The 24,201-nt window shown below is 34.2% G+C and overlaps 1 protein-coding gene across 1 annotated transcript in view; it reads right to left on the bottom strand.

The window, feature by feature from the left end:
• Nucleotides 1–16,235: 16,235 nt before the first annotated feature.
• The window catches only part of NDUFAF2 (NADH:ubiquinone oxidoreductase complex assembly factor 2), a 228,562-nt gene continuing 220,596 nt past the window's right edge, over nucleotides 16,236–24,201 (bottom strand). The window contains exon 4 of the mRNA XM_051991091.1: nucleotides 16,236–16,573. Within this exon, the coding sequence (XP_051847051.1) occupies nucleotides 16,322–16,573 (252 nt within the window). The 3' untranslated portion in view covers nucleotides 16,236–16,321. The remainder of the gene's footprint in view (nucleotides 16,574–24,201) is intronic.

The raw sequence follows: 24,201 nt of genomic DNA, 5'->3' as shown, positions 1-24,201 counted from the left end.
TAGTTTAGGAGTATGATTCATTTAAAACAATGGTTCCTGCCTCCATCCTGTTGCCATACCCTAGTCTTCTCATAGAGTTATTTTTTGGTAATCAGTTTAATTGGATTAGATAAAAAGGTAATGCAATGTAAAGCAACAGACACAAATCCCAAAACTCACTTTCCACTCCTGCCCCAGCCCTTTAAATCTACTAAACAGTAAAAAGCTAATTTTGATTGAGATCTGTTTCCCTTACCTATAGCCTCCAAAGCTGAAACTGATTAATGAAACTTTAAGAATAAATATGAGGTTATAAACACTCTGTCTCTCAGCTACTGGAGAGACAGTAAATGCTGACAATAGGTGCAGGCAATGTGAAGTCCAAAAGGGATTTGCTACATTTGTTGGGGGTCCACCTGCTGGTTCCTTTTCTGCTGGCAAATTGAAATCTCTTACTACTCTTGCTTTGCTTATTCTGGTTTACCTCTGTATCCAACCTTTTACATGTCCATGAAGTCATATTTTCACACAAAGATTTGACAGATAAAAAGCGGAGAGGGGCTAAGATTGAGTAATAGGAAGCAACTGGACTGAATGAATTTGCAAATATAAACAGTGATTTCTTTTTTATTTTATTTTAATTTTAATTAATTAATTGATTAATTTTATTTTATAATAACTTTTTATTGACAGAACCCATGCCAGGATAATTTTTTACATTATCCCTTGCACTCACTTATGTTCTGATTTTTCCCCCCACTCCCTCTACCTCCTCCCCTAGATGGCAAGCAGTCCTATATGTGTTAAATATGTTGCAGTATATCCTAGATACAATATATGTATGTAGAACCGAACAGTTCTCTTGTTGCACAGGGAGAATTGGATTCAGAAGGTAAAAAAAACCCGGGAACAAAAACAAAAATGCAAATAGTTTACATTCATTTCCCAGTGTTCTTTCTTTGGATGTAGCTACTTCTGTCCATCATTTATCAATTGAAATTCAGTTAGGTCTCTTTGTCAAAGGAATCCACTTCCATCAGAATACATCCTCATACAGTATCGTTGTTGAAGTGTATAATGATCTCCTGGTCCTGCTCATTTCACTTAGCATCAGTTCATGTAAGTCTCTCCAAGCCTCTCTGTATTCATCTTGCTGGTCATTTCTTACAGAACAACAATATTCCATAACATTCATATACCACAAGTTACCCAACCATTCTCCAATTGATGGCCATCCATTCAATTTCCAGTTTCTAGCCACTACAAACAGGGCTGCCACAAATATTTTGGCACATACAGGTCCCTTTCCCTTCTTTAGTATTTCATTGGGATATAAGCCCAGAAGTAACACTGCTGGATCAAAGGGTATGCACAGTTTGATAACTTTGGGGGCATAATTCCAGATTACTCTCCAGAATGGTTGGATTCATTCACAACTCCACCAACAATTCATCAGTGTGCCAGTTTTCCCGCATCCCCTCCAACATTCATCATTATTTTTTCATGTCTCTTAGCCAATCTGACAGGTGTGTAGTGGTATCTCAGAGTTGTAATTTGCATTTCTCTGATCAATAATGATTTGGAACACTCTTTCATATGAGTGGTAATAGTTTCAATTTCATCATCTGAAAATTGTCTGTTCATATCCTTTGACCATTTATCAATTGGAGAATGGCTTGATTTCTTATAAGTTAGAGTCAATTCTCTATATATTTTGGAAATGAGGCCTTAATCAGAGCCTTTAACTGTGAAGATGTTTTCCCAGTTTGTTGCTTCCCTTCTAATCTTGTTTGCATTAGTCAAAACAGTCATTTCAATGATTCTTAGCTTCTTAATGGATACAAAAGTCCATCTCTTTAATATTTTTCCCAGTGATGTACTATAACTACATATTGTGGAATACTACAGTCTTAAAGTTATCTAACTTGCAGGTGACACAAAGGTAAATGGAAAGACACATGATATGTCTAATTATACTGAAGCATATTATTCATATGATTGTATGAAAAATAATAAAAAGTAGGTATATCTGGGAAAATAGAAAATAAAACACATGGATAGTTGGATATTATATTATTATTTAATTTGACAGGTTTTTATTAAGTACCTATCATTTACTAAGTTCTCTGATATATTCTAGGGCCACAAAGGCTAAAATGAAATTGTTCCTAACTTCCCAGTGTTCTTTCTTTGGATGTAGCTTCCATCCAAAGGGAAGGCTATGGAGAAAAAAGGATGCACATAACTATATGCATACAAACATATACAATATAAATACAAAGTCATTTGGGGTCACTAACTGAGGGAAGGAGGAGGATTTCTTTTAGGAGATGGAATTTGAGCTAAGTCATGAAGGGGCAAGGTATTTCAAGGGACAGATTTTTTTTTTTTTTTTTGATGAGGCAATTAGGGTTAAGTTACTTGCCCAGAGTCATATAGCTAGGAAGTATTAAGTGTCTGAGACTAGATTTGAACTCAGGTCCTCTTGACTTCACAGCTGGTGCTGCTCTCAAAGGGCAGATTTAAGGAGGAAGAATATCTCAAGACATGGCAGACAACTTCTGCAAAGGAAGGAAGGAAAGAAGCATTTATTAAGCACACACTAAATGCCAGGCACTGTGCTAAGCACTCTACAAATATTATCTCATTTTATTCTAAGAACTACCCTGGAAGTTGGTGCTATTATTGTTTCCATTTTCCTGTTGAGGAAACTTGAGACAGACCTATTTCACTGATTAACTAATCTATTTCTTAGCCAATACCAAATGGTTTTGGTGACTGATGCTTTATAATATAGTTTTAGATCAGGTACAGCTAGGTCACCTTCATTTGATTTTTTTTTTTTTCATTAATTCCCTTGAGATTCTCGATCTTTTGTTCTTCTATATGAATTTTGTTGTTATTTTTTCTAGATCATTAAAATATTTTCTTGGAAGTCTGATTGGCATAGCACTAAATAAATAGATAAGTTTAGGGAGTATTGTCATCTTTATTATATTTGCTCAGCCTATCCAAGAGCACTTAATATTTTTCCAATTGTTTAAGTCTGACTTTATTTGTGTGGAAAGTTTTTTGTAATTTTGCTTATATAATTCCTGACTTTCCTTTGGTAGATAGATTCCCAAATATTTTATGCTGTCGACTGTTATTTTGAATGGAATTTCTCTTTGTATCTCTTGCTGTTGGATTTTGTTGGTGATGTATAAAAATGCTGAGGATTTATGGGGATGTATTTTGTATCCTGCAACTTTGCTAAAGTTATGAAATATTTCTAATAGCTCTTTAGTAGAATTTTCTAGGGTTCTCTAAGTATACCATCATATCATCTGCAAAGAGTGATAGTTTGGTTTCCTCATTGCCTACTCTAATTCCTTTAATCTCTTTCTCAACTCTTATTGCCGAGGCTAGCATTTCTTTTCTTTTCTTTTTTAATAACTTTTTATTGACAGAACCCATGCCAGGGTAATTTTTTATAGCATTATCACTTGCACTCACTTCTGTTCCGATTTTTCCCCTCCCTCCCTTAACTCCCTCCCCCAGATGGCAAGCAGTCCTTTATATGTTAAATAGGTTACAGTATATACTAGACACAATTTATGTGTGCAGAACCAAACAGTTCTCTTGTTGCACAGGGAGAATTGGATTCAGAAGGTATAAATAACCTGAGAAGAAAAACAAAAATGCAAGTAGTTTATATTCATTTCCCAGTGTTCTTTCTTTGGGTGTAGCTTGTCCATCCTTGATCAATTGAAACTGAATTGAGGCTATTGTTTCTAATACGATATTAAATAATAATGGTGATAGTGGGTAACCTTGCTTCACTCCAGATCTTACTGGGAAATGTTCCAGTTTTTCCCCATTGCATATGATGCTTACTGATGGTTTTAAATATATGCTCCTGACTATTTTAAGGAAAAGTCCATTTATTCCTATGCTCTCAAGTGTTTTTATTAGGAATGGATGTTGGATTTTATCAAATGCTTTTTCTGCATCTATTGAGATGATCATATGGTTTTTGTTTGTTTGGTTATTGATATAGTCAATTATGCTAATAGTTTTCCTAATATTGAACCAGCCCTGCATTCCTGGTATAAATCCTACTTGGTCATAGTGTATTATCCTGGGGATGATTTTCTGTAATCTTTTTGCTAATGTTTTATTTAAGATTTTAGCATCAATGTTCATTAGGGAGATTGGTCTATAATTTTCTTTCTCTGTTTTCAGCCTACCTGGTTTAGGTATCAGTACCATGTCTGTGTCGTCAAAGGAGTTTGGTAGGACTCCTTCAATCCCTATTTTTTCAAATAGTTTATTTAGCATAGTTAATTGTTCTTTAAATGTTTGATAGAATTCACATGTAAATCCATCTGGTCCTGGGGATTTTTTCTTAGGGAGTTGATTGATAGTTTGTTCTATTTCTTTTTCTGAAATGGGACTGTTTAGGATATTTACTTCTTCCTCTGTTAGTTTTGGCAAGCTATATTTTTGGAGGTATTCTTCTATTTCATTTAAGTTGTCGAATTTATTGGCATAAAGTTGGGCAAAGTAACTCCTAATTATTGCTCTAATTTCCTCTTTGTTAGTGGTGAGTTCTCCCTTTTCATTTTTAAGACTAACAATTTGATTTTCCTCTTTCCTTTTTTAAATCAGATTTACTAAGGGTTTGTCTATTTTGTTGGCTTTTTCATAGAACCAACTCTTAGTTTTATTAATTAATTCAATTTTTTTTACTTTTAATTTTATTGATTCTCCTTTTATTTTTAGAATTTCAAGTTTAGTGTTTGGGGTTTTTTAATTTGTTCCTTTCCTAGCATTTTTAGTTGCAAGCCCAATTCATTGACTTTCTCTATTTTATGCAAGTAGGCCTGTAGAGATAAGAAATTTCCTCTTATTACCACTTTGGCTGCATCCCATACATTTTGGTATGACAGGACCATTATCATTGTAATATTCACATAGTTACTCTCCTACTAATTTGTACTTGTCTGGATCTAATTCTTTTTCCTTTGAGAACCAAGGAGATGTGTACTGTAATGCTTCTAAAAGCAGAATGATCTGCTCCCAAGTTATAATCAAACCTTGGTTTTTTATTACTTTATTATTAACTATACCATATTATCTATGCTTTTGACACATTTTCCTTGAAGTGAAAAAGAAGGCTCCTTTTTAAACATTTGTCCCATTTCAGCTGAAACACTACTTTAGCCCTTAACAAAGTTTCTTTCTTGTCTGTTTTTGTACTTACCCTAATTTTTGGGTCACAGAGACTTTTTCACTGAACTCAGTATTGAAGACTTTTTCCATTGAATTCAGGATCAGAGGCTTTCCCACTGAACTCAGGATTGTGTCAATCCTTATTTGGGTGCCAAAATGTAGTGTTCTTGTTGGTTTTCTGGTGATCTCTGGACCAGCCTTTGTTTCAATTCAGTAATAACCATGAGAATAGCCAGGGATGAAATCCAAATTCTTTATTGTCTTCTTGCCTGGGGCTGGGCAACTTTCTGGAGAGCCTTTCAGACTGGCCTTGGTGGGGGAAGCAGAAGGAGAACAGGCCTGCCACCATTGTGGTTTAAGATGGAATGAATGAATCTGGCTCTGACACTGGTTGAGTTTGTCCCAGCTTATATGCTCTGCACTGAGTATAAACCAATTATTATATCACATTTTATTTGAAACTTGGGTCATTTGCTCCAGGGAGAAAGTTTGAATTATTAAACTCAGTGTGTGATTTCCTAAATGCAATCTAGTCCACTCTTTCTTCTCTTTATTACTGGAATCAACCAATTGTCCATGTAATGCAATAACTTATTGAACTGGCCATCAAATTTAGTGTCAGAAGTCAGACAACAGATATCTTCTAACCACTTGGTTTTTTCTATATAGATTATTAAACTGATTTCTTTTAAGTACTTAAGAATCTCATTGATGTCCTGAGATTTGAGATAAGGAACATAATAACATCTACAAAGAGGACCATTCATAGGACTTCTCCATGAATATGGAAAACTCTGAGAAGTCAGGGAGGCAATGATCATCCCCTTTTTGGGGGGTTTCACCTCCCTGAGAAGTCAGGGAGGGCGTGACCACCTATGTTCTAAAACAAAAGAAAGCAGGAGATGTAATGGGCCAGAATTTTGGAGAAATACTTTTTTATTTTATTTTATTTTATTTCATTTATTTATTTATTTATTTATTTTTTTAAATAACTTTTTATTGATAGAACGCATACCAGGGTAATTTTTTACAGCATTATCCCTTGCATTCACTTCTGTTCCGATTTTCCCCCTCTCTCCCTCCACCCCTTCTCCCAGATGGCAAGCAGTCCTTTACATGTTGAATGGGTTACAGTATATCCTAGATACAATATATGTGTGCAGAACCGAACAGTTTTCTTGTTGCACAGGGAGAATTGAATTCAGAAGGTATAAATAACCCGGGAAGAAAAACAAAAATGCAAGCAGTTTATATTAATTTCCCAGTGTTCTTTTTCTGGGTGTAGCTGCTTCTGTCCATCTTTGATCAATTAAAGCTCTCTTTATCGAAGAGATCCACTTCCATCAGAATACATCCTCAAACAGTATCATTGTTGAGGTATATAATGATCTCCTGGTTCTGCTCATTTCACTTAGCATCAGTTCATGTAAGTCTCACCAGTCCTCTCTGTATTCATCCTGCTGGTCATTCCTTACAGAACAATAATATTCCATAACATTCATATACCACAATTTACTCAACCATTCTCCAGTTGATGGACATCCTTTCATTTTCCAGCTTCTAGCCACTACAAATAGGGCTGCCACAAACATTTTGGTACATACAGATTCCTTTCCTTTCTTTAGTATCTCTTTGGGGTATAATCCCAGTAGAAACACTGCTGGATCAAATGGTATGCACAGTTTGATAACTTTTTGAGCATAGTTCCAAATTGCTCTCCAAAATGGCTGGATGTGTTCACAATTCCACCAACAATGTATCAGTGTCCCTGTTTTCCCACATCCCCTTCAACATTCCCCATTATCTTTCCCTGTCATTCTAGCCAATCTGACAGGTGTGTAGTGGTATCTCAGAGTTGTCTTAATTTGCATTTCTCTATTAATAATGATTTGGAGCATATTTTCATATGTCTACAAATAGTTTCAATTTCTTTGTCTGAGAATTGTCTGTTCATATTCTTTGACCATTTATCAATTGGAGAATGGTTTGATTTCTTATAGATTAGAGTCAATTCTCTATATATTTTGGAAATGAGGTCTTTATCAGAACCTTTGATTGTAAAAACGTTTTCCCAGTTTATTGTTTCCCTTCTAATATTGTCTGCATTTGTTTTGTTTGTACAAAAACTTTTCAATTTGATATAATCAAAATTTTCTATGTTGTGGTCAATAGTGATCTCTAGTTTTTCTTTGGTCATAAATTCCTTGGAGAAATATACTTGAGGCAAGGAGTCTTACAACAAAGGTGTTAACTCAGTGGGATAAGATGATGGTTATCTAGTTTAGCATGGTGATTAATAGTTCTGTAGTTCAGTATGATTGATTTAATCTTATAACAAATAATGGTTCCCTAGTGATATAATGATTGACTTATACTCAGTATGATGAATTGATTTAATTGTAATAGAATATATAAACTAGGGACAAACTCAGAGAAGAAAAGACTTGACCAGTTTCATGGTGGCTCTCCTGTCTTCATCACTTCTCCACTAAGACCAAGGACTCGGACTGGTCCTGAGATCCTCCAGAGAACTAGTCTGAACACTGTATTTTAATACACCCCAACTTGAGGGCTCTAGAAAGCACACATTACATTTGGATGTGCTCTTGTTGTAAGGATCCTTGCCTCAAGTATATCTCTCCAGAGTTCTAGCCCATTACAGAAAACCCCTTCCATTCAGATTTTGCACAAGATATTGTATATAATACTGCCAAGCATCTTTAGCAATGACATATCTCTGTATTTTATGCCTCCTTCCATTTAGTAAACTAAGGGTCACTGAATAGAATAATTTTTGTGGTTTAATTAAATTTACACACAAATCTTCCATGATTGTAATATATATATATATATATATATATATATATATATATATATATATATATATATATATATATATATATATATACAAAAGATTCTTTGTTAAAGGAGAGCTTCTGTTTTCCTTGGTTTGGTCAGCATCGTTTTTCCATAATCAACAAATAATACCTGTCAGCAGAATTTTTTATTCTTTGAACTTCTCAGTCAATTGTGACTATAAAAATGTGACCTATTATACAGAATACATTAAATCTATCTGTTCCCTTCTGATTTTTACTGAAGATACCTAAAATATAGTTGTAGGTCATTCTTATAAATATATTTTTAAAAATGAGAAAGTAGCCATATAGGTTGGGAATTATTGATGTGGTGTCATTTGATTTGAGGAGAGTATTCATTTCTTCCATTTTTTTCTATCCATTTCACCCACTCTCCCCTGCCATGCAACTTTCATAACTATAGAAGCATGGGATAAGAAGTTAGGGGACTAGGGAATATTTAATCAGAAAGATTTGGGTTCAAATTTTAGCTTCTGCATATTAGCTGTATGACCCTAAGCAAATCATTTTGCCTCATGTGATTCAAGCAAATTCCTAGGATTTATGTAGGCTCAAACTGTTTTGGTGGAAGGATTTTTTACATTCATATTTTCTGATACTATATGAATGACTTGACTATTTTAATGAATGATACTATTTGAAGATCTTTTGGGCATCTTAATATACATTTTAAAACTTTTAAATACATTTTTGGATATGTTTTTATGCAAATTAGAATTTTTCCCAGGAAATACATTATTCTAATGTTCTAATTCTATTATCTTGTATTGTTATTAATTCATTAAAAAGTTTTGGACTTCTACAGTGATGAAAGGCAATCAGTTGTATTGTGGATCAGGACACTAGTAAAACTGTGAGGGCTCAAGTTAATGCTCACATTTCCACTAGACCAATCAGACTTTGTAGAATAGACCTGCGTAGTTTGAGTTAACTCTACTCCTAAGTAGACTGCCTTTGGATATAACTGAGTCCTTTTGCCAAGGAAGATACCAGTTTTAGAACTCTGGAGGCAAGAAGGAACTCTTGAAACCCCAGATAACTTCATTGCTGTCTTTAATCTTCTTTCCAGTAACTTTTACCTGCTTTTTTTCCTCTTAGACTGTTTTTTTATTATTATTATTATTATTATTATTTTTTTAATTATTATTATTTTTTTTTACATTGCCTTTACATTTACATTTACACTGTGGAGGTTTTTGGAAATGTTTCTATGAAAAATACTGCTTATCTGAACCCTTAGGCTCTGAATCATTTGTTGCACTCAACATGTAACCATGCATGACTGGGGCATGTAGAGGATAGCTGTTTGGAATTGGAGTCAGGAGATCTGGGTTAAAATCTAAGCCTTTATACTTATTAATTGTATGCTCATGGGAAAATAACAATCTTTCTAAGACTCAATGTTCTAATCTATAAAATGGGGGAAATAATCCTTGTTCTACTTAGTAGTGTTATGTGTATTTTTTTTATAAATTCATATAAATCAGTTATTACTTTTATACTTTAAATAGTTTTTAATTTCTTTTGTGTCAAGGACCTCTTTGGAAGTCATTGAAGTCCTTGGATATCTTCTTAGAATGATAAATTAAAAACAAAGTATATAATATTACAAAGAAAAAAAGATGAGTGGAAATAGAGATGTAATTCTTTTCTTATTCAAGTTTATAGGCCCATAAAAATCTACTCACAGACTTCTTGGGAGTGGGGGGTGTATATAAATCCCAGGTTAAGAATCCCTACTTTAATTTCTATTTGTTGTGTAATCTAAGTTATTCCTTTTTTTCTTTCCTTACATTTTCTGAATTAGTCTTCCTTTAATGCATTTATTACCTCATTTATTTTATCTTTTGATATTCTTCCATCATTTAGGATGCTGATTCAGCTTGCATTTTGTGTTCATTATTTCTTTTTTCTCTCCATGGTTCCTTTTTATTGCAGAATTTCTTTGGAGTAAGAGAGTTTCTTTGATTTGTTCATTGTCAGATAAGTTTCCCTCCCTCCCCCTAGTTCTATGGATTTTTTTCCCCATTTCTTTAATATCTTGAAAAAAGTAAATAATGCTGGACTTAAGATGAGTTTCCTTCCTTTTTCCCACTCCCTGGTTCATGTTCCTTTAGCAATGGAGATGATGATTGTATGGATGCTTTGTCCCAATGAGAGAAGTGAAGTCATAGTTTTTTTTTTTTTTAAAGCCTAAGTTTTGATGTGAAGGTAAGGAGATGGGCAATGCAAAGTAATACTTTTTTAAAAAATATGTTTTTTTTTTTTTAATGAACAAAAATAATTTTCTTTCCTTCTCAACACTCGGGAAAAAAGAAAAAAAAAACCAAAACCTTTTTTGGGTAACAAATATGTATAGTCAAGCAAAACAAATTCCCACATTGACCATGTCCAAATACATATATACATGAGTGTGTGAAGGTGTGTGTGTGTTTGTTATCTTATTTAGCATTCTAAATCCATCATTTATTTTTTTTTTTTTTGGCCAGGAGGTAAAAAGCATGTATTTGTTTTATCAATCCTCTGCATAGTTACTGTATTGATAAAAGTTTTAATGGCTTTCAAAGTGGTTTGGTTTTTTATAGTGTTTTTATTGTATACATTGCTTTCTTTAGTTCTGCTTTCATCTGTATTAGTTTAAACAAGTATGAAGCCACACTTCCATCATTTCTTACTCTACAATAGTATTCCATCATATTCATGTCATCTTCTTAATTACCAGTTCTTTACTACTACAAAAAAAGCTGCTTCAAAAATTTTGCTACATACCAGTCCTTTTACTCTTTCTTTGATTTTCTTGAGGTAATATTGGTTTCACTAGTTCAAAGCCTATGTACAATTTAGTAATTTTGGGGGCACAGTTCCAAATTACTTTCCAGATTGGCTAGATCAATTTACAATTCCACAGACAATAAATTAATATTCCCATTTTCCCATAGTCCTTCTAACATTTGTCATTAACTCCTGTTTGGGCTCAATTTTGCCAATCTGATAAAGTGTAAGGTGAAAACTTAAGAGATGCTTTAAATGGAATTTCTGATTTGCAGCATTTTCTTTTGCATATGGCCATTGATAATTTGAATTTCTTCCTTGGAAAACTGCCTATTCACATCCTTTGACCATTTTAAATTGGGAAATAAGTGATACTAAAAAAAGAAGAAAAGTAAGAAAAATGTTAAAGAATCATTAAAAAAAGAAACAGAAGAATAGAAAAAAGTTCAAAAGAGGACACAAGCAAGCAAAGCAGTATTGAAATTACTGAGTTAAATTTGAAATAAAAAAAAAAAAGCACCAAGCTGTCCATAATGGAAATTGATGGTTTCATATGCAGTCTTGTTTTTCTGTTCTTAACAGTGTAGTGCAATTTCTGGCACTACTTATCCAACCTCTACTTGCACTGGCATATTGGGTCCTCAGAGTGTGATGTTTACTAAACTCCTGAGGGTTCTACGGATTGAGGTTGATTTCTAATGCTATGGCTCACAAGTGCCACAAATGTATTTCTGCCCATTAAATATGGCAGTCATTCAGGCAATTAGCTTTGAGACATTAGTTTTTATTAGAGATGTAAAGCTAACATCAAGCATTCTCCCAAAGTAGGGGCACACTCTTTTATAAGAGATTATAATATATAATATATATTATGTAACATAATATATATTATATATTATAAGATAATAAATACTTTATATATAGAGTAGGGGAATGTGGGCTTGACTTTAGGGTACATGTGGCTTCTGGAAATCCTTTTTTTGGACTCCTCAAAATGTTGCTCTTGGGTATGTGAGAGCTTTCTTGTAAAGTCCAGAAGGTACCTTTCCTCAATGTGTCTTCTTTGTTCTTTCCTTCAAATGTAATACTTTTCCTTCAAAGTCAGTCCTTTGAAGTGCCTAAGACAATCCAATAGTCAAGGGCCCCTGCTAGGGTTTTCAATCAAAATTTTGCCTGAATTTGTCCTTTTCAATAAAGATATTCTCACTTTGTTATTTTCTTTAAAGTGGGATTGATTCAATTAACCCCTAGCCTTAAATTTGTATAAGGAAATATGGAGGACCGCAGATATTGGAGAACTCTGAGAAAAGTATACTTGAAGCAAAGATACTTACAGCAGGGTGTTTACTCAGTGTGATTGATAAGATAATGGTTCTCTAGTCCACATATACTTAGTACTTAGTATGGTTCTACAGTTGGCACATGCTCAGTGTGCTGTAGAGATGTAATTGTACTAAGGTATATAAGGGCAGAAAGGACTTGAAATAAGCAGAGCTTGATCTCAGACTCCAGACTTTATCCCTGACCATTCTCATGGTAACTCTCCTGCTAAGACCAAGGCCCATCCAGAGACCCTTGAGAATGCTAGCCCAGACATTACAAGGAATATTGCTATTTTCCAAGTTCATAATAATAAACAAGAAATTTTGGAAAAAGAAAACCTGGAACACATAATTCACTGCTGGTCCTTTCTTCTAATTTAATGTTAATTTTGACCGTTTACTTTTTTTTTCTAATTAGTCAGTAGCTTGACTTCACTCAGCTCATTCTGATAAGACTCTCTGACATCAATAATTAGTTATTTACTGTCTTTTAAGATATTTCACCAATTTCAATTTGTGTTTTTAGTGTTTGCCATGTCCATCATCTTCCAACTCTTTTTTGAAAAGAATATTCATTATATATGTGTGTGTGTATGCATATGTGTGTGTGTATATATGTATATATATATATATATATACATATAAAATATGAATATCTTTTCAAAAAAAGAGTTGGAAGATGATGGACATGGCATACACACACACACACACACACACACACACACACACACACACACACACATGAGGATTCTGAATAGCTAGTTTGTTTTGATTCTCTTTTGTAACTGAGACTTGACCCACCTGCTACTATCATATGGCAACTTCTTCTCCACTGAGATTCAGTGTATCATCTCATATTATTCTGTCCAGATGTGTTTTTGGGGGGCTATCATTTATTGTTCTCCAGTTCACTGTTTTCCTTTCTCAAGGGGCTTAGTACCTGGGTTCATGGTTTCCAATACAAACCCTGCTTTCACACTTGGAGACTTCAAATAGAAACATTGCTATCTTCTTGAATTCTGAACCTTCAAACTCAATTTAGTAAAATGACAAAATAATAATAATAATGCGTCTATTTTGTATAAGGCAGTGGGCTGTGAGTTGGAGATAACCAAGATACTCACATCCTGGAAGGAGCCCTATTTCTAGTTTCTCTTATTTTCAGTCTAGCCCTCTTTCTAAAGCACAGACTTGACCTGGACATTCTCTTGCTTAGATGTCTTCAGTGGCTTCCAATTGCATTGAGGAAAAAATACAGACTCTTTTGCCTGATATTTAAAGTCTTTGATCTGATTCCAAACTAATTTTCTAGCCTTATTTCAAATTAATTTTCATATATTTTGTTTCAATCACCCTGGATTACTGAGCTATCCCCTCATTCCTGGTATGTATTCACTGATCACCTTAGTCTTGAGATTCCTTTTTCCTTCAAGGATCCTTTCAGGTGCCACTTACTCTAGGAAATTTTTCCTGATATTCCCCAAATAGACTCCTCAAAGTATATTGTATTAAACTTATCTGTGCACATGTTGCAGCTTCCTAATACTGTAAATCATAAGCTTCTTGAAAGCAGGAACTTTTTCTGTCTTTCTATCCCTAGTAGCCCAGTGCCATGCACATAAGGTACTTAATGTTTGTTGAATGAAAATTTTAGTTACAGATTAATTACTACCTTCCATTTAGACTTGATTTATGCTTTACAAAGCTTTTCCAGACTTTCATGAGTATTTGAAATCCAATATCTAATGAGATGCAACCCTGAATAGTCCTTTATCTTCTTTCAGTTTTGCCTCATAGAAGCTATCTTCTATTCTCCTTAGCAATGTTTCATCAAATTTTTCTGCATTGACACAGCTAGGTAGCACAATGGTAAAGAATCTGGGCTGAAGAAAGGAAGACCTGAGTTCAAATCAAGCCTCACATACTTATCCTGGACAAGTCTCTTAACTCCTATTGGCCTCAGTATCTTCAACCTCTAAAGGGTTGAAGAAAGGATCAAATGAGATGTTTGTAAATTCCTTAGCACAGACTTAATGTTTTATTTCCTTTCCCCTTCCATTTCCATGTCCAATTCTACACTTATTTTAAAGCAACTTTATTTCATCCCTTCTCATCTAGCCTATCATCCTGTCCTTCCCTTTACTTAAAAATTCCTAGATTAGTTTTTTCCTGTCTCTGATTTCCCTACTTATACCTCATTCCCAGCTTCTAGTCTACGTTCTAGTCAATGCACTACTTTCATTAAGATTATGAATTGTATCCCTATAGTAGAAATGTTAACAGCTCCTAAATTTTATTACTTCTGTCATTATGTTCTTGAGATCTTTGGAAACTTATCTCCTGATGCCCAACATACTTCCCCCTCTTGTTCACTGTCTTGATTCTTTCCCCTCTCTGATGGCAACTAGTGGTTTATCACCTATGTGTCTGTCCTAAATACTTCTCTGGGGACAAAACTGGCCCTAGTTGATTACTGAACTGTTTTCCTGAGGCTAAACATAGTGTCCTGTCCTGCTTCTTTTCTTCAATTCTCTGGACTGGTATGGTTGTTTGGAATGTGGCTCCACTGGTGCTGTGGGATTGATTTCTATAATATGGGTATCTGGAGCTCTGATGAAGGGGGTACTGAGTATGGTGTAGAACTCTATTTCTTTTTGTTTTTACTATTATTTTTACTTTATCTTCTCAATAGTATTTTGTTTTTCCAAGTACATGTTAAAATAATTTTCTACATTCATTTTTGTAAGACTTTGTGTTCCAAATTTTTCTTCCTTTCGTCCCCTCTCCCTAAGATAGCAAGCAATCACATATAGATTAAATATATGCAATCCTTATAAACATATTTCCACATTTGTCACGTTGTACAAGAAAAATCAGACCAAAAGGGAAAAAATCACGAGAAGGAAAAAGCAAGTAAACAAAGGTGAAAATACTATGCTTTAATTCACATTCTACCTCCATAGTTCTTGTAGAGTTCTATTTCTAGCCCAGACACTTATCTTGCTCATCCCTCTATGTCATTCTGTATTCCTGCTGAGATATTTTTGTAGTATAGAACTCTGCCCCACTGTGAGGCTGGCTATTGTGGCCCCAGTAAAGTTCTGCCTCTGGAGCATTGCCATAGTACTGGCTGTCTGTAGAGGGCAGGCAAAAATTCTGTAGTCTAGCATGAGGGTCATCTCCATGGCACTGGAAAGGAAAGGGGGGGAAAGAGAAGTGTGAGGGTGAGTTTTATTGTAAGCAATGTGTCCAGTTTATGGATTGACTAAAAACATCACTGCTAGTAAAGTGGGAGGTAGAGGAAGAGTTATTGAGTGAGCTCCAGACAGATGTCAGTTGATGTTCTGTTTTGTTTTTAAAATCTTTTGAATTTTGGTGTTCTAGATCGTAGGGATAGCTGCAGTTGCTTTATCTTTGGCATATAATTTTTGCTTTAGAGAAGTTTGAGAGATTGTAGGGATCAGAGAACATGTCTAGTCTGCTATCTTGTTAGTTATGTGACTTTTGTTATAAATCAACTATTCTTTATTCCTAGTTTATTTTTTAATTTTCATTTCATTTATATATTTTTTATTATTATTTTATTTATTTTTGCTGAGGCAATTGGGGTTAAGTGACATGCTAGGAAGTGTTAGGTGTCTGAGGCCAAATTTGAACTTAGGTCCTCCTGACTTCAGGGCTGGTGCTCTATCCACTGCACCACTTAGCTACCCCTACTTTATTTATTTTAACAGTCCTTAACAAAAATCTTCCTATTCTTCCCCAATCCCACAGTTACTTTTTACTGTTTCTTTTTGGAAATATTTATGGAAGATTATCAAAAGCCACAACTTGTTGAGTATCCATGTTCCCATGTCTGGCATTTCCCTTGAGTGAGATGGCACTTAACGGGGGCGTCATAGAAAGATAAAATAGTGCATTAAAACACAGCAAGAATTTAAGTAGCAGTATTTAATGTGTTCCTAACTTTATGGCTTCATCAAATTCAATTTTAAAAAATGGTTCCTAAAAAGAACAATTAAATGTAATGGAATGTAGCTTTACTGTACATCTAGAAAATACAAAATGATCAGTTTTTTACATCTGTTTTTATTTTTAGTTGTTGAAATAATCACATCCATTTAATTGAAAAGATTTTACCCACAGCAAATGTGTTCATTTACTTTGGTTACTGCTTTCTCGAGGCATCCAGGATCCTGGCTGGAAGGCTTTACCAGTGCTAGTGGGGTCTTCTGATGGGTTATTCTTTCCAAAGTCAGGAGCTGAAGCATGTCCTTTAATCTGAATTTGAACTGGTGAAGCAACAAGCATCTCCTTGTTGTCTGCTATTTGAAGTTTTTCTTTTTCAGAAACATCTTTGATTTTTATTTTAATATCTTCTCTATATTGCTCATTCTTCATTATTTCCTGCATGAACACACAGTAATGGAGGATGTGAAAAATCCTGTTAGACATAATTTGTGGTTATAAAAAGAAAAAACAAAAAGGGACTTAAGAAAATATATAACTCTTTCCTTAAGAGAACATAAGTCAAATATAATGTCTGTTCATACTTAGTGTCTATCTATTCAGTGTAAATGTAGAATGGATACTACATCTTATCATCAAAGTAGAAAATTAAATTGTTTCATCTTTTGTTTAGTATACAATAATAAAATGGAAGAATATTAAACAGGCATATTCATCACAAAAATGAAACAAATAATTTAATCAAAATGAACTCACAGTAGCCATTAACATAGACCAAGACAGATAAAGTTAGTCTTAAAATACACCATTTGAATTTATTGTTCATTTTCTTTTTGGTAACTAGTCATTACTCAGATCTTCCACAGTAGAAGTGAAAGCTAGAGGAGGAAGTAGCTGATAGTTTCAGGGCTAGCATAGACATAAGAGATGTTAGGAACCAGAATATTGCTGTGGCTACTTTCCTTCTCTCCTAAAAAAAAAAAAAAAAAAAAAAAAAAAAGATTAAAGTAAGAAGTCTAAATTCAAGCCAAATGGGACCAATACTAAACTGTAGATACTTTTCACTGGCTCTCCTCTATTAAGGATTGCATGTTAAAGGAAACATAAATATGTATAGAATGAAACCCTTATTCTAGGCAATTGCCATTTGAAAAACTGCACCAAATAAATAAGGATGAATAAGGATGAAGGATGGATTAGAAGAAGATAAAGATGGAAGAGTCAGAAGGTTACAGCACAATATATTAAGGATTATGGGAATAGAGAAGTATTGTGAAATACTTCAAAAGTAGGTTAGATAGAACTTAGAAAATAGTAAGATATGAGAAAACAGGCAATTTTGGTGAATAAGTTACAATTTCACGATAGAAACAATGAAGTCAGTAGAAATAGACTTTTTGGGAAAGATATTAAGGTAGGATTGGGACAATTTCACTGATAGAAACAATGAAGTCAGTAGAAATAGACTTTTTGGGAAAGATATTAAGATAGGATTGGGACATATTATGTATGAAATGCCAGTAGGACATGTGGGGATATCTTATAAGTAGTTGGAAATTCAAATTTATAACTAATAAGAAAGGGGACAACTGGAGACATAGATTTGTGGGTTGGCAGCACAGAAATGATATGAGTGAATAATATCAAAGGAGACTGGATAGAGAGGACAAGTGGGTCCAAGACAGAATCGTGAATATCTACTTATGGTGGAAGAGGAAGAGAAAATAGGAAAGGACAAGAAAAGAGTAATTAAAGAAGTAGGCCACTATATCAGAAGCCAATGGGAGAGGAGTGGGGAGAGAGGGGAGAGAGAGAGAATAAGAGCATAAAATAGAGAGGGTGTGGTAAATAACGTCAAATGCTTTAGGGAAGGAAAGGAGGACCAGGGTTAAAAATAGCTATTGTATTTGCTTATTAGGAAATCTCTGGTAACTTCTGATGAAGCAGATTTAATTTAATGTTCAGGATGAAAGTTAGGTTATGAGGGACAGAGTGGAAAGCAGGAGGAAAGAAGTTTTAGGCAACTTTTCCAAGAATTTTGACCATGGAAGAGAAGAGTCTGATGGATTTAGGTTAAATGCTAAAGAAAGGCATTTTTTAAGGATTTGTGTGTGTGTGTGTGGTGTGTGTGTGTGTGGTGTGTGTGTGTGTGTAGATAAGAAGAAGGAAAAGGGAGGGATTAGTGAAGATTATGATGGGGGAATAATTGATGTAGCATGTTCAGGAGAAGCAGAGAGGTGACAGAGTTAAAAGTATGAGTAGAGGGAATCAAAATTTTTTTTGAGACAGGATAGAAAGAAGGGAGAATGAAAGGATATTCAGAAATTTTGAGGAACAGAGGAAAACATTTTAAGAAGCTTTGGCCAGATATCCTTAATTTTACTAGTTAAATAAGAAGGCTACTTCATTTTGGATGGAAGCCTGGGCTTGAGGAAAAAGTAAAAGTAAGTAGTTTTAAAACAGCTACCATGGAGATACAGATTAAGCTAAAGAGAAAGACTAGTGAGTAGCAGTGAGGGAGCAATTGAGGTAATACAAATTATAATAGGTGAAATCAGCATAGATGCAATGACTTAATCCAGGCAAGAGTCTTAAGGTGCCAGCTTGTTTCCTCATCTGTAAAAGCGGGACAATAACTGCATCTACTTCCCAGGATTGTTGTAAGGATAAAATGGGATACTTATAAATTCTATTACTGTTATTATTATTATTGTTGTTTACTGATATCTAAAGTTGTGACAGAGGAAGTTTGTGGAGGTGGACAAGAATGGGAACAAATTAAAATAGATGAGCAGGGTTCAAGGACAGGTATGGAGGTGAGGAAAGCCAAAGTATGGAAGATAAATGGGAATGGCAGAGAGTCACAATCAGGGTATGAATGAAAAGTTGAGGTGGAATGAGAGTAAGTTGTATTTCCAATTAGAATGTAAAAGTTAAGGATTTTAAAGACTGTTTAGTTCTGTGAGAGGCAAAGTCTAAAATGTGAAACATGGCATATTGAGAAGTGGAAAAAGGGGAATGCAAAGAAACTGAGGAATATAAATAGTATTTTGGTTAATTTAAGAAATTGAAGCTCTTGAGAAGGATGGCAGGAAATGGAAAGGAAATGAACTTGGTGCTGAAATTGCTGGGAAGGAAAAATTCTCCAGGTGAAGGACAATAACAAGGTCCAGGAGGCTGCATACTTATATACAATGGATTTTGAAGGAAGAAAATTAGTGAAGATGGTAGCAGAGCAGAGGTGGAAAGCTGAGGTATACTAATACCTCTTCTGGTCTTATAAAGTTGAGGGATGTGGGGGACCAGTGACTTTCTGTGAGGGTTTCTAGGGATGTGGTATTCTCAAGGGAAAAGCCAGGTTTTTCTGTTAAAGTGAGAAGTGGGAAGGCTGTTATAGGAATCACACTCTATAATAAGTTAATTGCTTATAGTCTCTGAAAATTCAAAATAACTATCTTTTACAGAAACTCTAAAAAATTGAAAGAAGTGGATACATGAAAAAAAAATTTTCATTATATCTTAGGGGCTAAAAAGAATTAGAAGTCATTTAATTTAACTTTCTATTCAAAGGAGAAATCCTTTAAAAAGAATTTTTAATAAGATTTTGTTTTTCCAAATAACATGTTGTTTAACTAATTAAATAACTAATAACATAGTGTTCAACATTCACCTTTTCAAAACCTTGTGTTCCAATTTTTTTCCTTCTCCTCTTCCTCCTCCCCTCCCCCCAAGATGGCAAGAAATTTGATAAACATGTGCAATTTTTCTAAATTTATTTCCATACATATTTGTCATGCTGTGTTAAAAAAAAAATCAGGTCAAAAGGGAAGAAAACATGAGAAAGAAAAAAATAACAAGCAAACAAGCAACAACAAAAGGCAAAAATATGATGCTTTGATCCACATCAGGAATTCTTTTTATAAATACATTACTAATTATAATTTCCAACAATCCTAATAATTGAGATACTAATAATGCAAAAAACTGTTTTGATGTGTCTTTGATCAGTTATTTGGGTTATGAGAAGTAAATTGATACTATATAGTATATGTATAAAACTTTAGTTTTAATTATTCTAAAATCTGAAATTTTACTCCTTAGGGGAATGGCCTGAACTCACATCCCTGGGATTGGCCTGGAGGGATGTGGAAGAAAGCTAACAATAAATAAAGAAGTATGAATATTACTATCTTCATTGGTTCTAGGAAATGACCAAAAACTTGTCTCAGTTAATGAGAGAAAAATTAAGAGCAAGCCAGTAAGGAGGCAAACGGGCAGCTAGGTGGCACAGTGGATAGAACATCAGCCCTCAAGTCAGGAAACCTGAGTTCAAATCTGACCTCAGACATTTAACACTTCCTAGCTGTGTGACCCTGGGCAAGTCACTTAACCCCGATTGCCTCAGCAAAAAAAAAAAAAAAAAAAAAAAAAAAGTAAAATAGAAAATTAGTCGAAGAGGAAATCTCGTGCTGAGTGCAACAAGGATGAGAGAGGTTTAAAGATCCTGAAATAATGATGAAGAGACTTGGATTATGACCTGTGCATATCAGCTATAGAACCTGAGGATCTAAAAAGATTTGAAGAGAGGTGGTAGGGAATGAATTTCAGCATTGTCTTTATCCGAAAGGTTATCATGTGGAAGACTGATTAGGTATGTTCTGCATGGTGCTAGAGGGCAGAATTAGGAGCAATCTATGAAAGTTGCAGATGTACAAATTTAGCTTTTATATGGGCATAAATTTCCTCATTATTATATAACCTCAAAATTGGCACACACTGTTTTGGGAGGTACTGGGTAACTATGGCTTATTAAAGATTTCCAAGTAAAAGTTGGATCTTGATGATGCTTCTTGTTGAGGCATGGGTTGGATTTGATTGTCTCTAAGATTTCTTTCAACTCTGTGATTCTGTGAGACCTAAGCTTAAAATTTCAGGTCTCTTCTAGAATCCTATTATACTTTTCTTCTAGGTAGAAGAAATAATCTCACAATTTAGGGCAAACCAGTCACTGCAATATAGTTAGAAAAATATGATTTATGCAGACCAACTAGGCATCACTCAGATGCATTGAAGGCAGCAGCAAAAAGGGCACCTGCAGAATTAGAGAACTAAGGAAGGTCTGGAGCTCAAAGTACATATAGCTTTGGAAGACAGATACTAAAATCTTTTTCAGATGGGATCTAGGAAAAATAAATGGGGAAGAGGCTCTCCAACTTGAGAGTCAGTAAATCTAGGTGAGGCAAATTTCTTTATATTTTGTAGGACTGAAGCTGATAAAACTAATCACTGGGGGACCATTTCCCCCAAGTTTTCTACATTTGTGACTTATAGGCAGATTTAAAAACTAAGTTTTTTCAATGATATTCATCAACAAGAAAGCTAAAACTGATCTAACCAGTATTAAGAATAGAACTTGACAGAAAGCAATTAGTCACAAGAGGAAAGGGAAAGAAGGACATGGTCCGTTTTCTTGGAGTTGGTACTTTAAATGATAGGATCATAGATCTAGCGCTGAAGGGACCTTAGAGGATATCTAGTCCAATTTTTTCACTTTATAGGTAGAAAACTGACACCTATGGAATAATGTGCTCAAAGTCATATTAAGTTTAACTTATAATAATGTTTAGAATTCATAAATTTTATTCTTTATTTTCTATTAAATACCTTTTCTCTATCCTCTTATACTTTTCAGTAGTGTTTTGAATGGAAAGTGAATTAATAAATAAAAGAGTGTTTTTAAAGCATTTACTATGTACCAAATAGTTTAAAAAATTCTTGGGATACAAATACAGCCAGTCTCTATCTTAAAGATATTGCATTTAAATGGGGGAGAAAACACCTATAGGACAGTGATGCTAAGGAACTAAGAGATGGGTAAGTGGTACTGGGGAAAGGGTGATGGGACTACACCGAAAGACTTGAATTAAAATCTGGCTTTAGAAACTTATGAGCTGTGCGAACCTGGACAAATTACCTAACCTTTGTCTGCCGCAATTTTGCCAACTGTAACACTGTAATTACCCTCACAGACTGAAGAGAAACTGCTTTATGCATTCTCTCCAAAGAAGAGGTTATGGCCAGAGATAGCTTATTACACATCAACTCCTAACTCATAGGTTAACAGCTTCTGCACCCACATTATCTACTCTATGAAAGAAAAAGAAGTTGAGCATGCTCTCCATTCTTCTTCTTTTTTTTTTTTAAATAACTTTTTATTGATAGAACCCATGCCAGGGTAATTTTTTATAGCATTATCCCTTGCACTCACTTTTGTTCCGATTTTTCCCCTCCTTCACTCCACCAGATGTGGATGGCAAGCAGTCCTTTACATGTTGAATAGGTTAAAGTATATCCTGGATACAATATATGTGTGCAGAACCAAACAGTTATCTTGTGGCACAGGGAGAACTTGATTCAGAAGGTATAAATAACCCGGGAAGAAAAACAAAAATGCAAGAAGTTTATATTCATTTCCCAGTGTTCTTTCTTTGGGTGTAGCTACTTCTGTCCATCCTTGATCAATTGAAACTGAATTAGTTCTCTTTATTGAAGAGATCCAATTCCATCAGAATACATCCTCAAACAGTATCATTGTTGAAGTATATAATGATCTCCTGGTTCTGCTCATTTCACTTAGCACATGCTCTCCATTCTTTCCTTCTCTATCTATGCAATTTCTCTGCCAGAACTCTTCCAAGCCACCCCCCTTCCTTTATGATAGTTACCACCTCTGCAAATGGCCATGCTAAAAGACCACAGTGGTCACCACAAGATGACCATATATGAATTAGTCATCTTTTCACGTAGACAGATGGGTTAAAACTTTGAGAGTTGTTTAAAAAATTTTATTTAAAAAAAAAGAAAACCTTTCATTTTGGGGGAGAAGAATTTTCCTTTTTTCTTTTTAAAACTAATTACAACCAGACCCTTTCTGACATCGTCCAGAAAAACTAAACAGAATATAAATCATTTATGTGAGGGGACCTAGTTTTATAAATATTTGGAATAGTCATGATGAAGGGAGTTATAGTTAGGTTAAGAAAAGAGCAATTTATATAATTAAAGATAAACAGATGTCATCTATCAAAAAATAAGCTTTAAAGTGCTTAAAAAATCAAGGAATTTCCCCTATATTTTCTCAGATATAAAATATTAAATCTCAGTATGTATGTAAGATAAACATTATATATTGCTATTGAATTCTTAAAGGACTATGGAAGAAGGTAATTACATCTTTAGCTCAATGATGTAGACTGGATATAAAGTTTTGCTTTTGTCAAAGTCAAGTTGCCTTGAATCCCTATCTTTTTTTTTTTTTTAAATTTAAAATGACTAAAATTGGGTATAGCTTTTAAAAAACCTGAGTGCCCAAAATGGTTCCAGGATTGGCCCAACTTTGGGTAGATAAGAATTTTAGGGAGCTGTTAAAATTTATTTAAGATATTAGCATTAAAGCTTTAAAAAGAATAATCAGGAAAAATATGTACATAACTCATTCATGAGTCTGCCCATAAAGACATAAAAACTGTTTTTAGAGGTCTGATCAGGATGTAAAAAGTGCTGCATTATCTCTAAATTGACTTAAAATGGAATTCTTCTATTACAGATATGAAGGTATTGTTAATACTTAGGTAAAAATGTTAATTTTATATAAGTAAATGTTGAGGATATATAGAATAGTTATTAAATGCGATGAAGTTGGGGAAAACGGTTTTCTAATTCAGAGTGGCATCAGAGGATAAACATGAAAAATACTTTTATATATATATATTCCCTTCCCCCTCCCCCACCCCCCCTTTGCTGTAAGTCAATTTGGAAGGCATTATGGCATAAAATGGGACATTCTTTAAAATGTACTAGGCATGGGGATAGGATGGATAGCTATTGATATAGGGTTTATATAACTGTTGGTATGTGTTATTTAACTGTAGTCAAATTGTTGAATTCCTGAGAATTCAGAAATTCCTGGGCAAACTCTCAAGGGAGCCCACATCCAGCTGCACACAGAATGAGAATTGTGAATCACAACTTACTGTACAAATTACAATAGTGAAGCTATCAACTAT

The sequence above is a fragment of the Antechinus flavipes genome, chromosome 1 (genome assembly GCF_016432865.1).
Source record: "Antechinus flavipes isolate AdamAnt ecotype Samford, QLD, Australia chromosome 1, AdamAnt_v2, whole genome shotgun sequence".
NCBI lineage: Eukaryota > Metazoa > Chordata > Mammalia > Dasyuromorphia > Dasyuridae > Antechinus > Antechinus flavipes.
The sequence above is the reverse complement of the archived record's forward strand: the minus strand, read 5'-3'. Positions and strand labels throughout refer to the sequence as shown.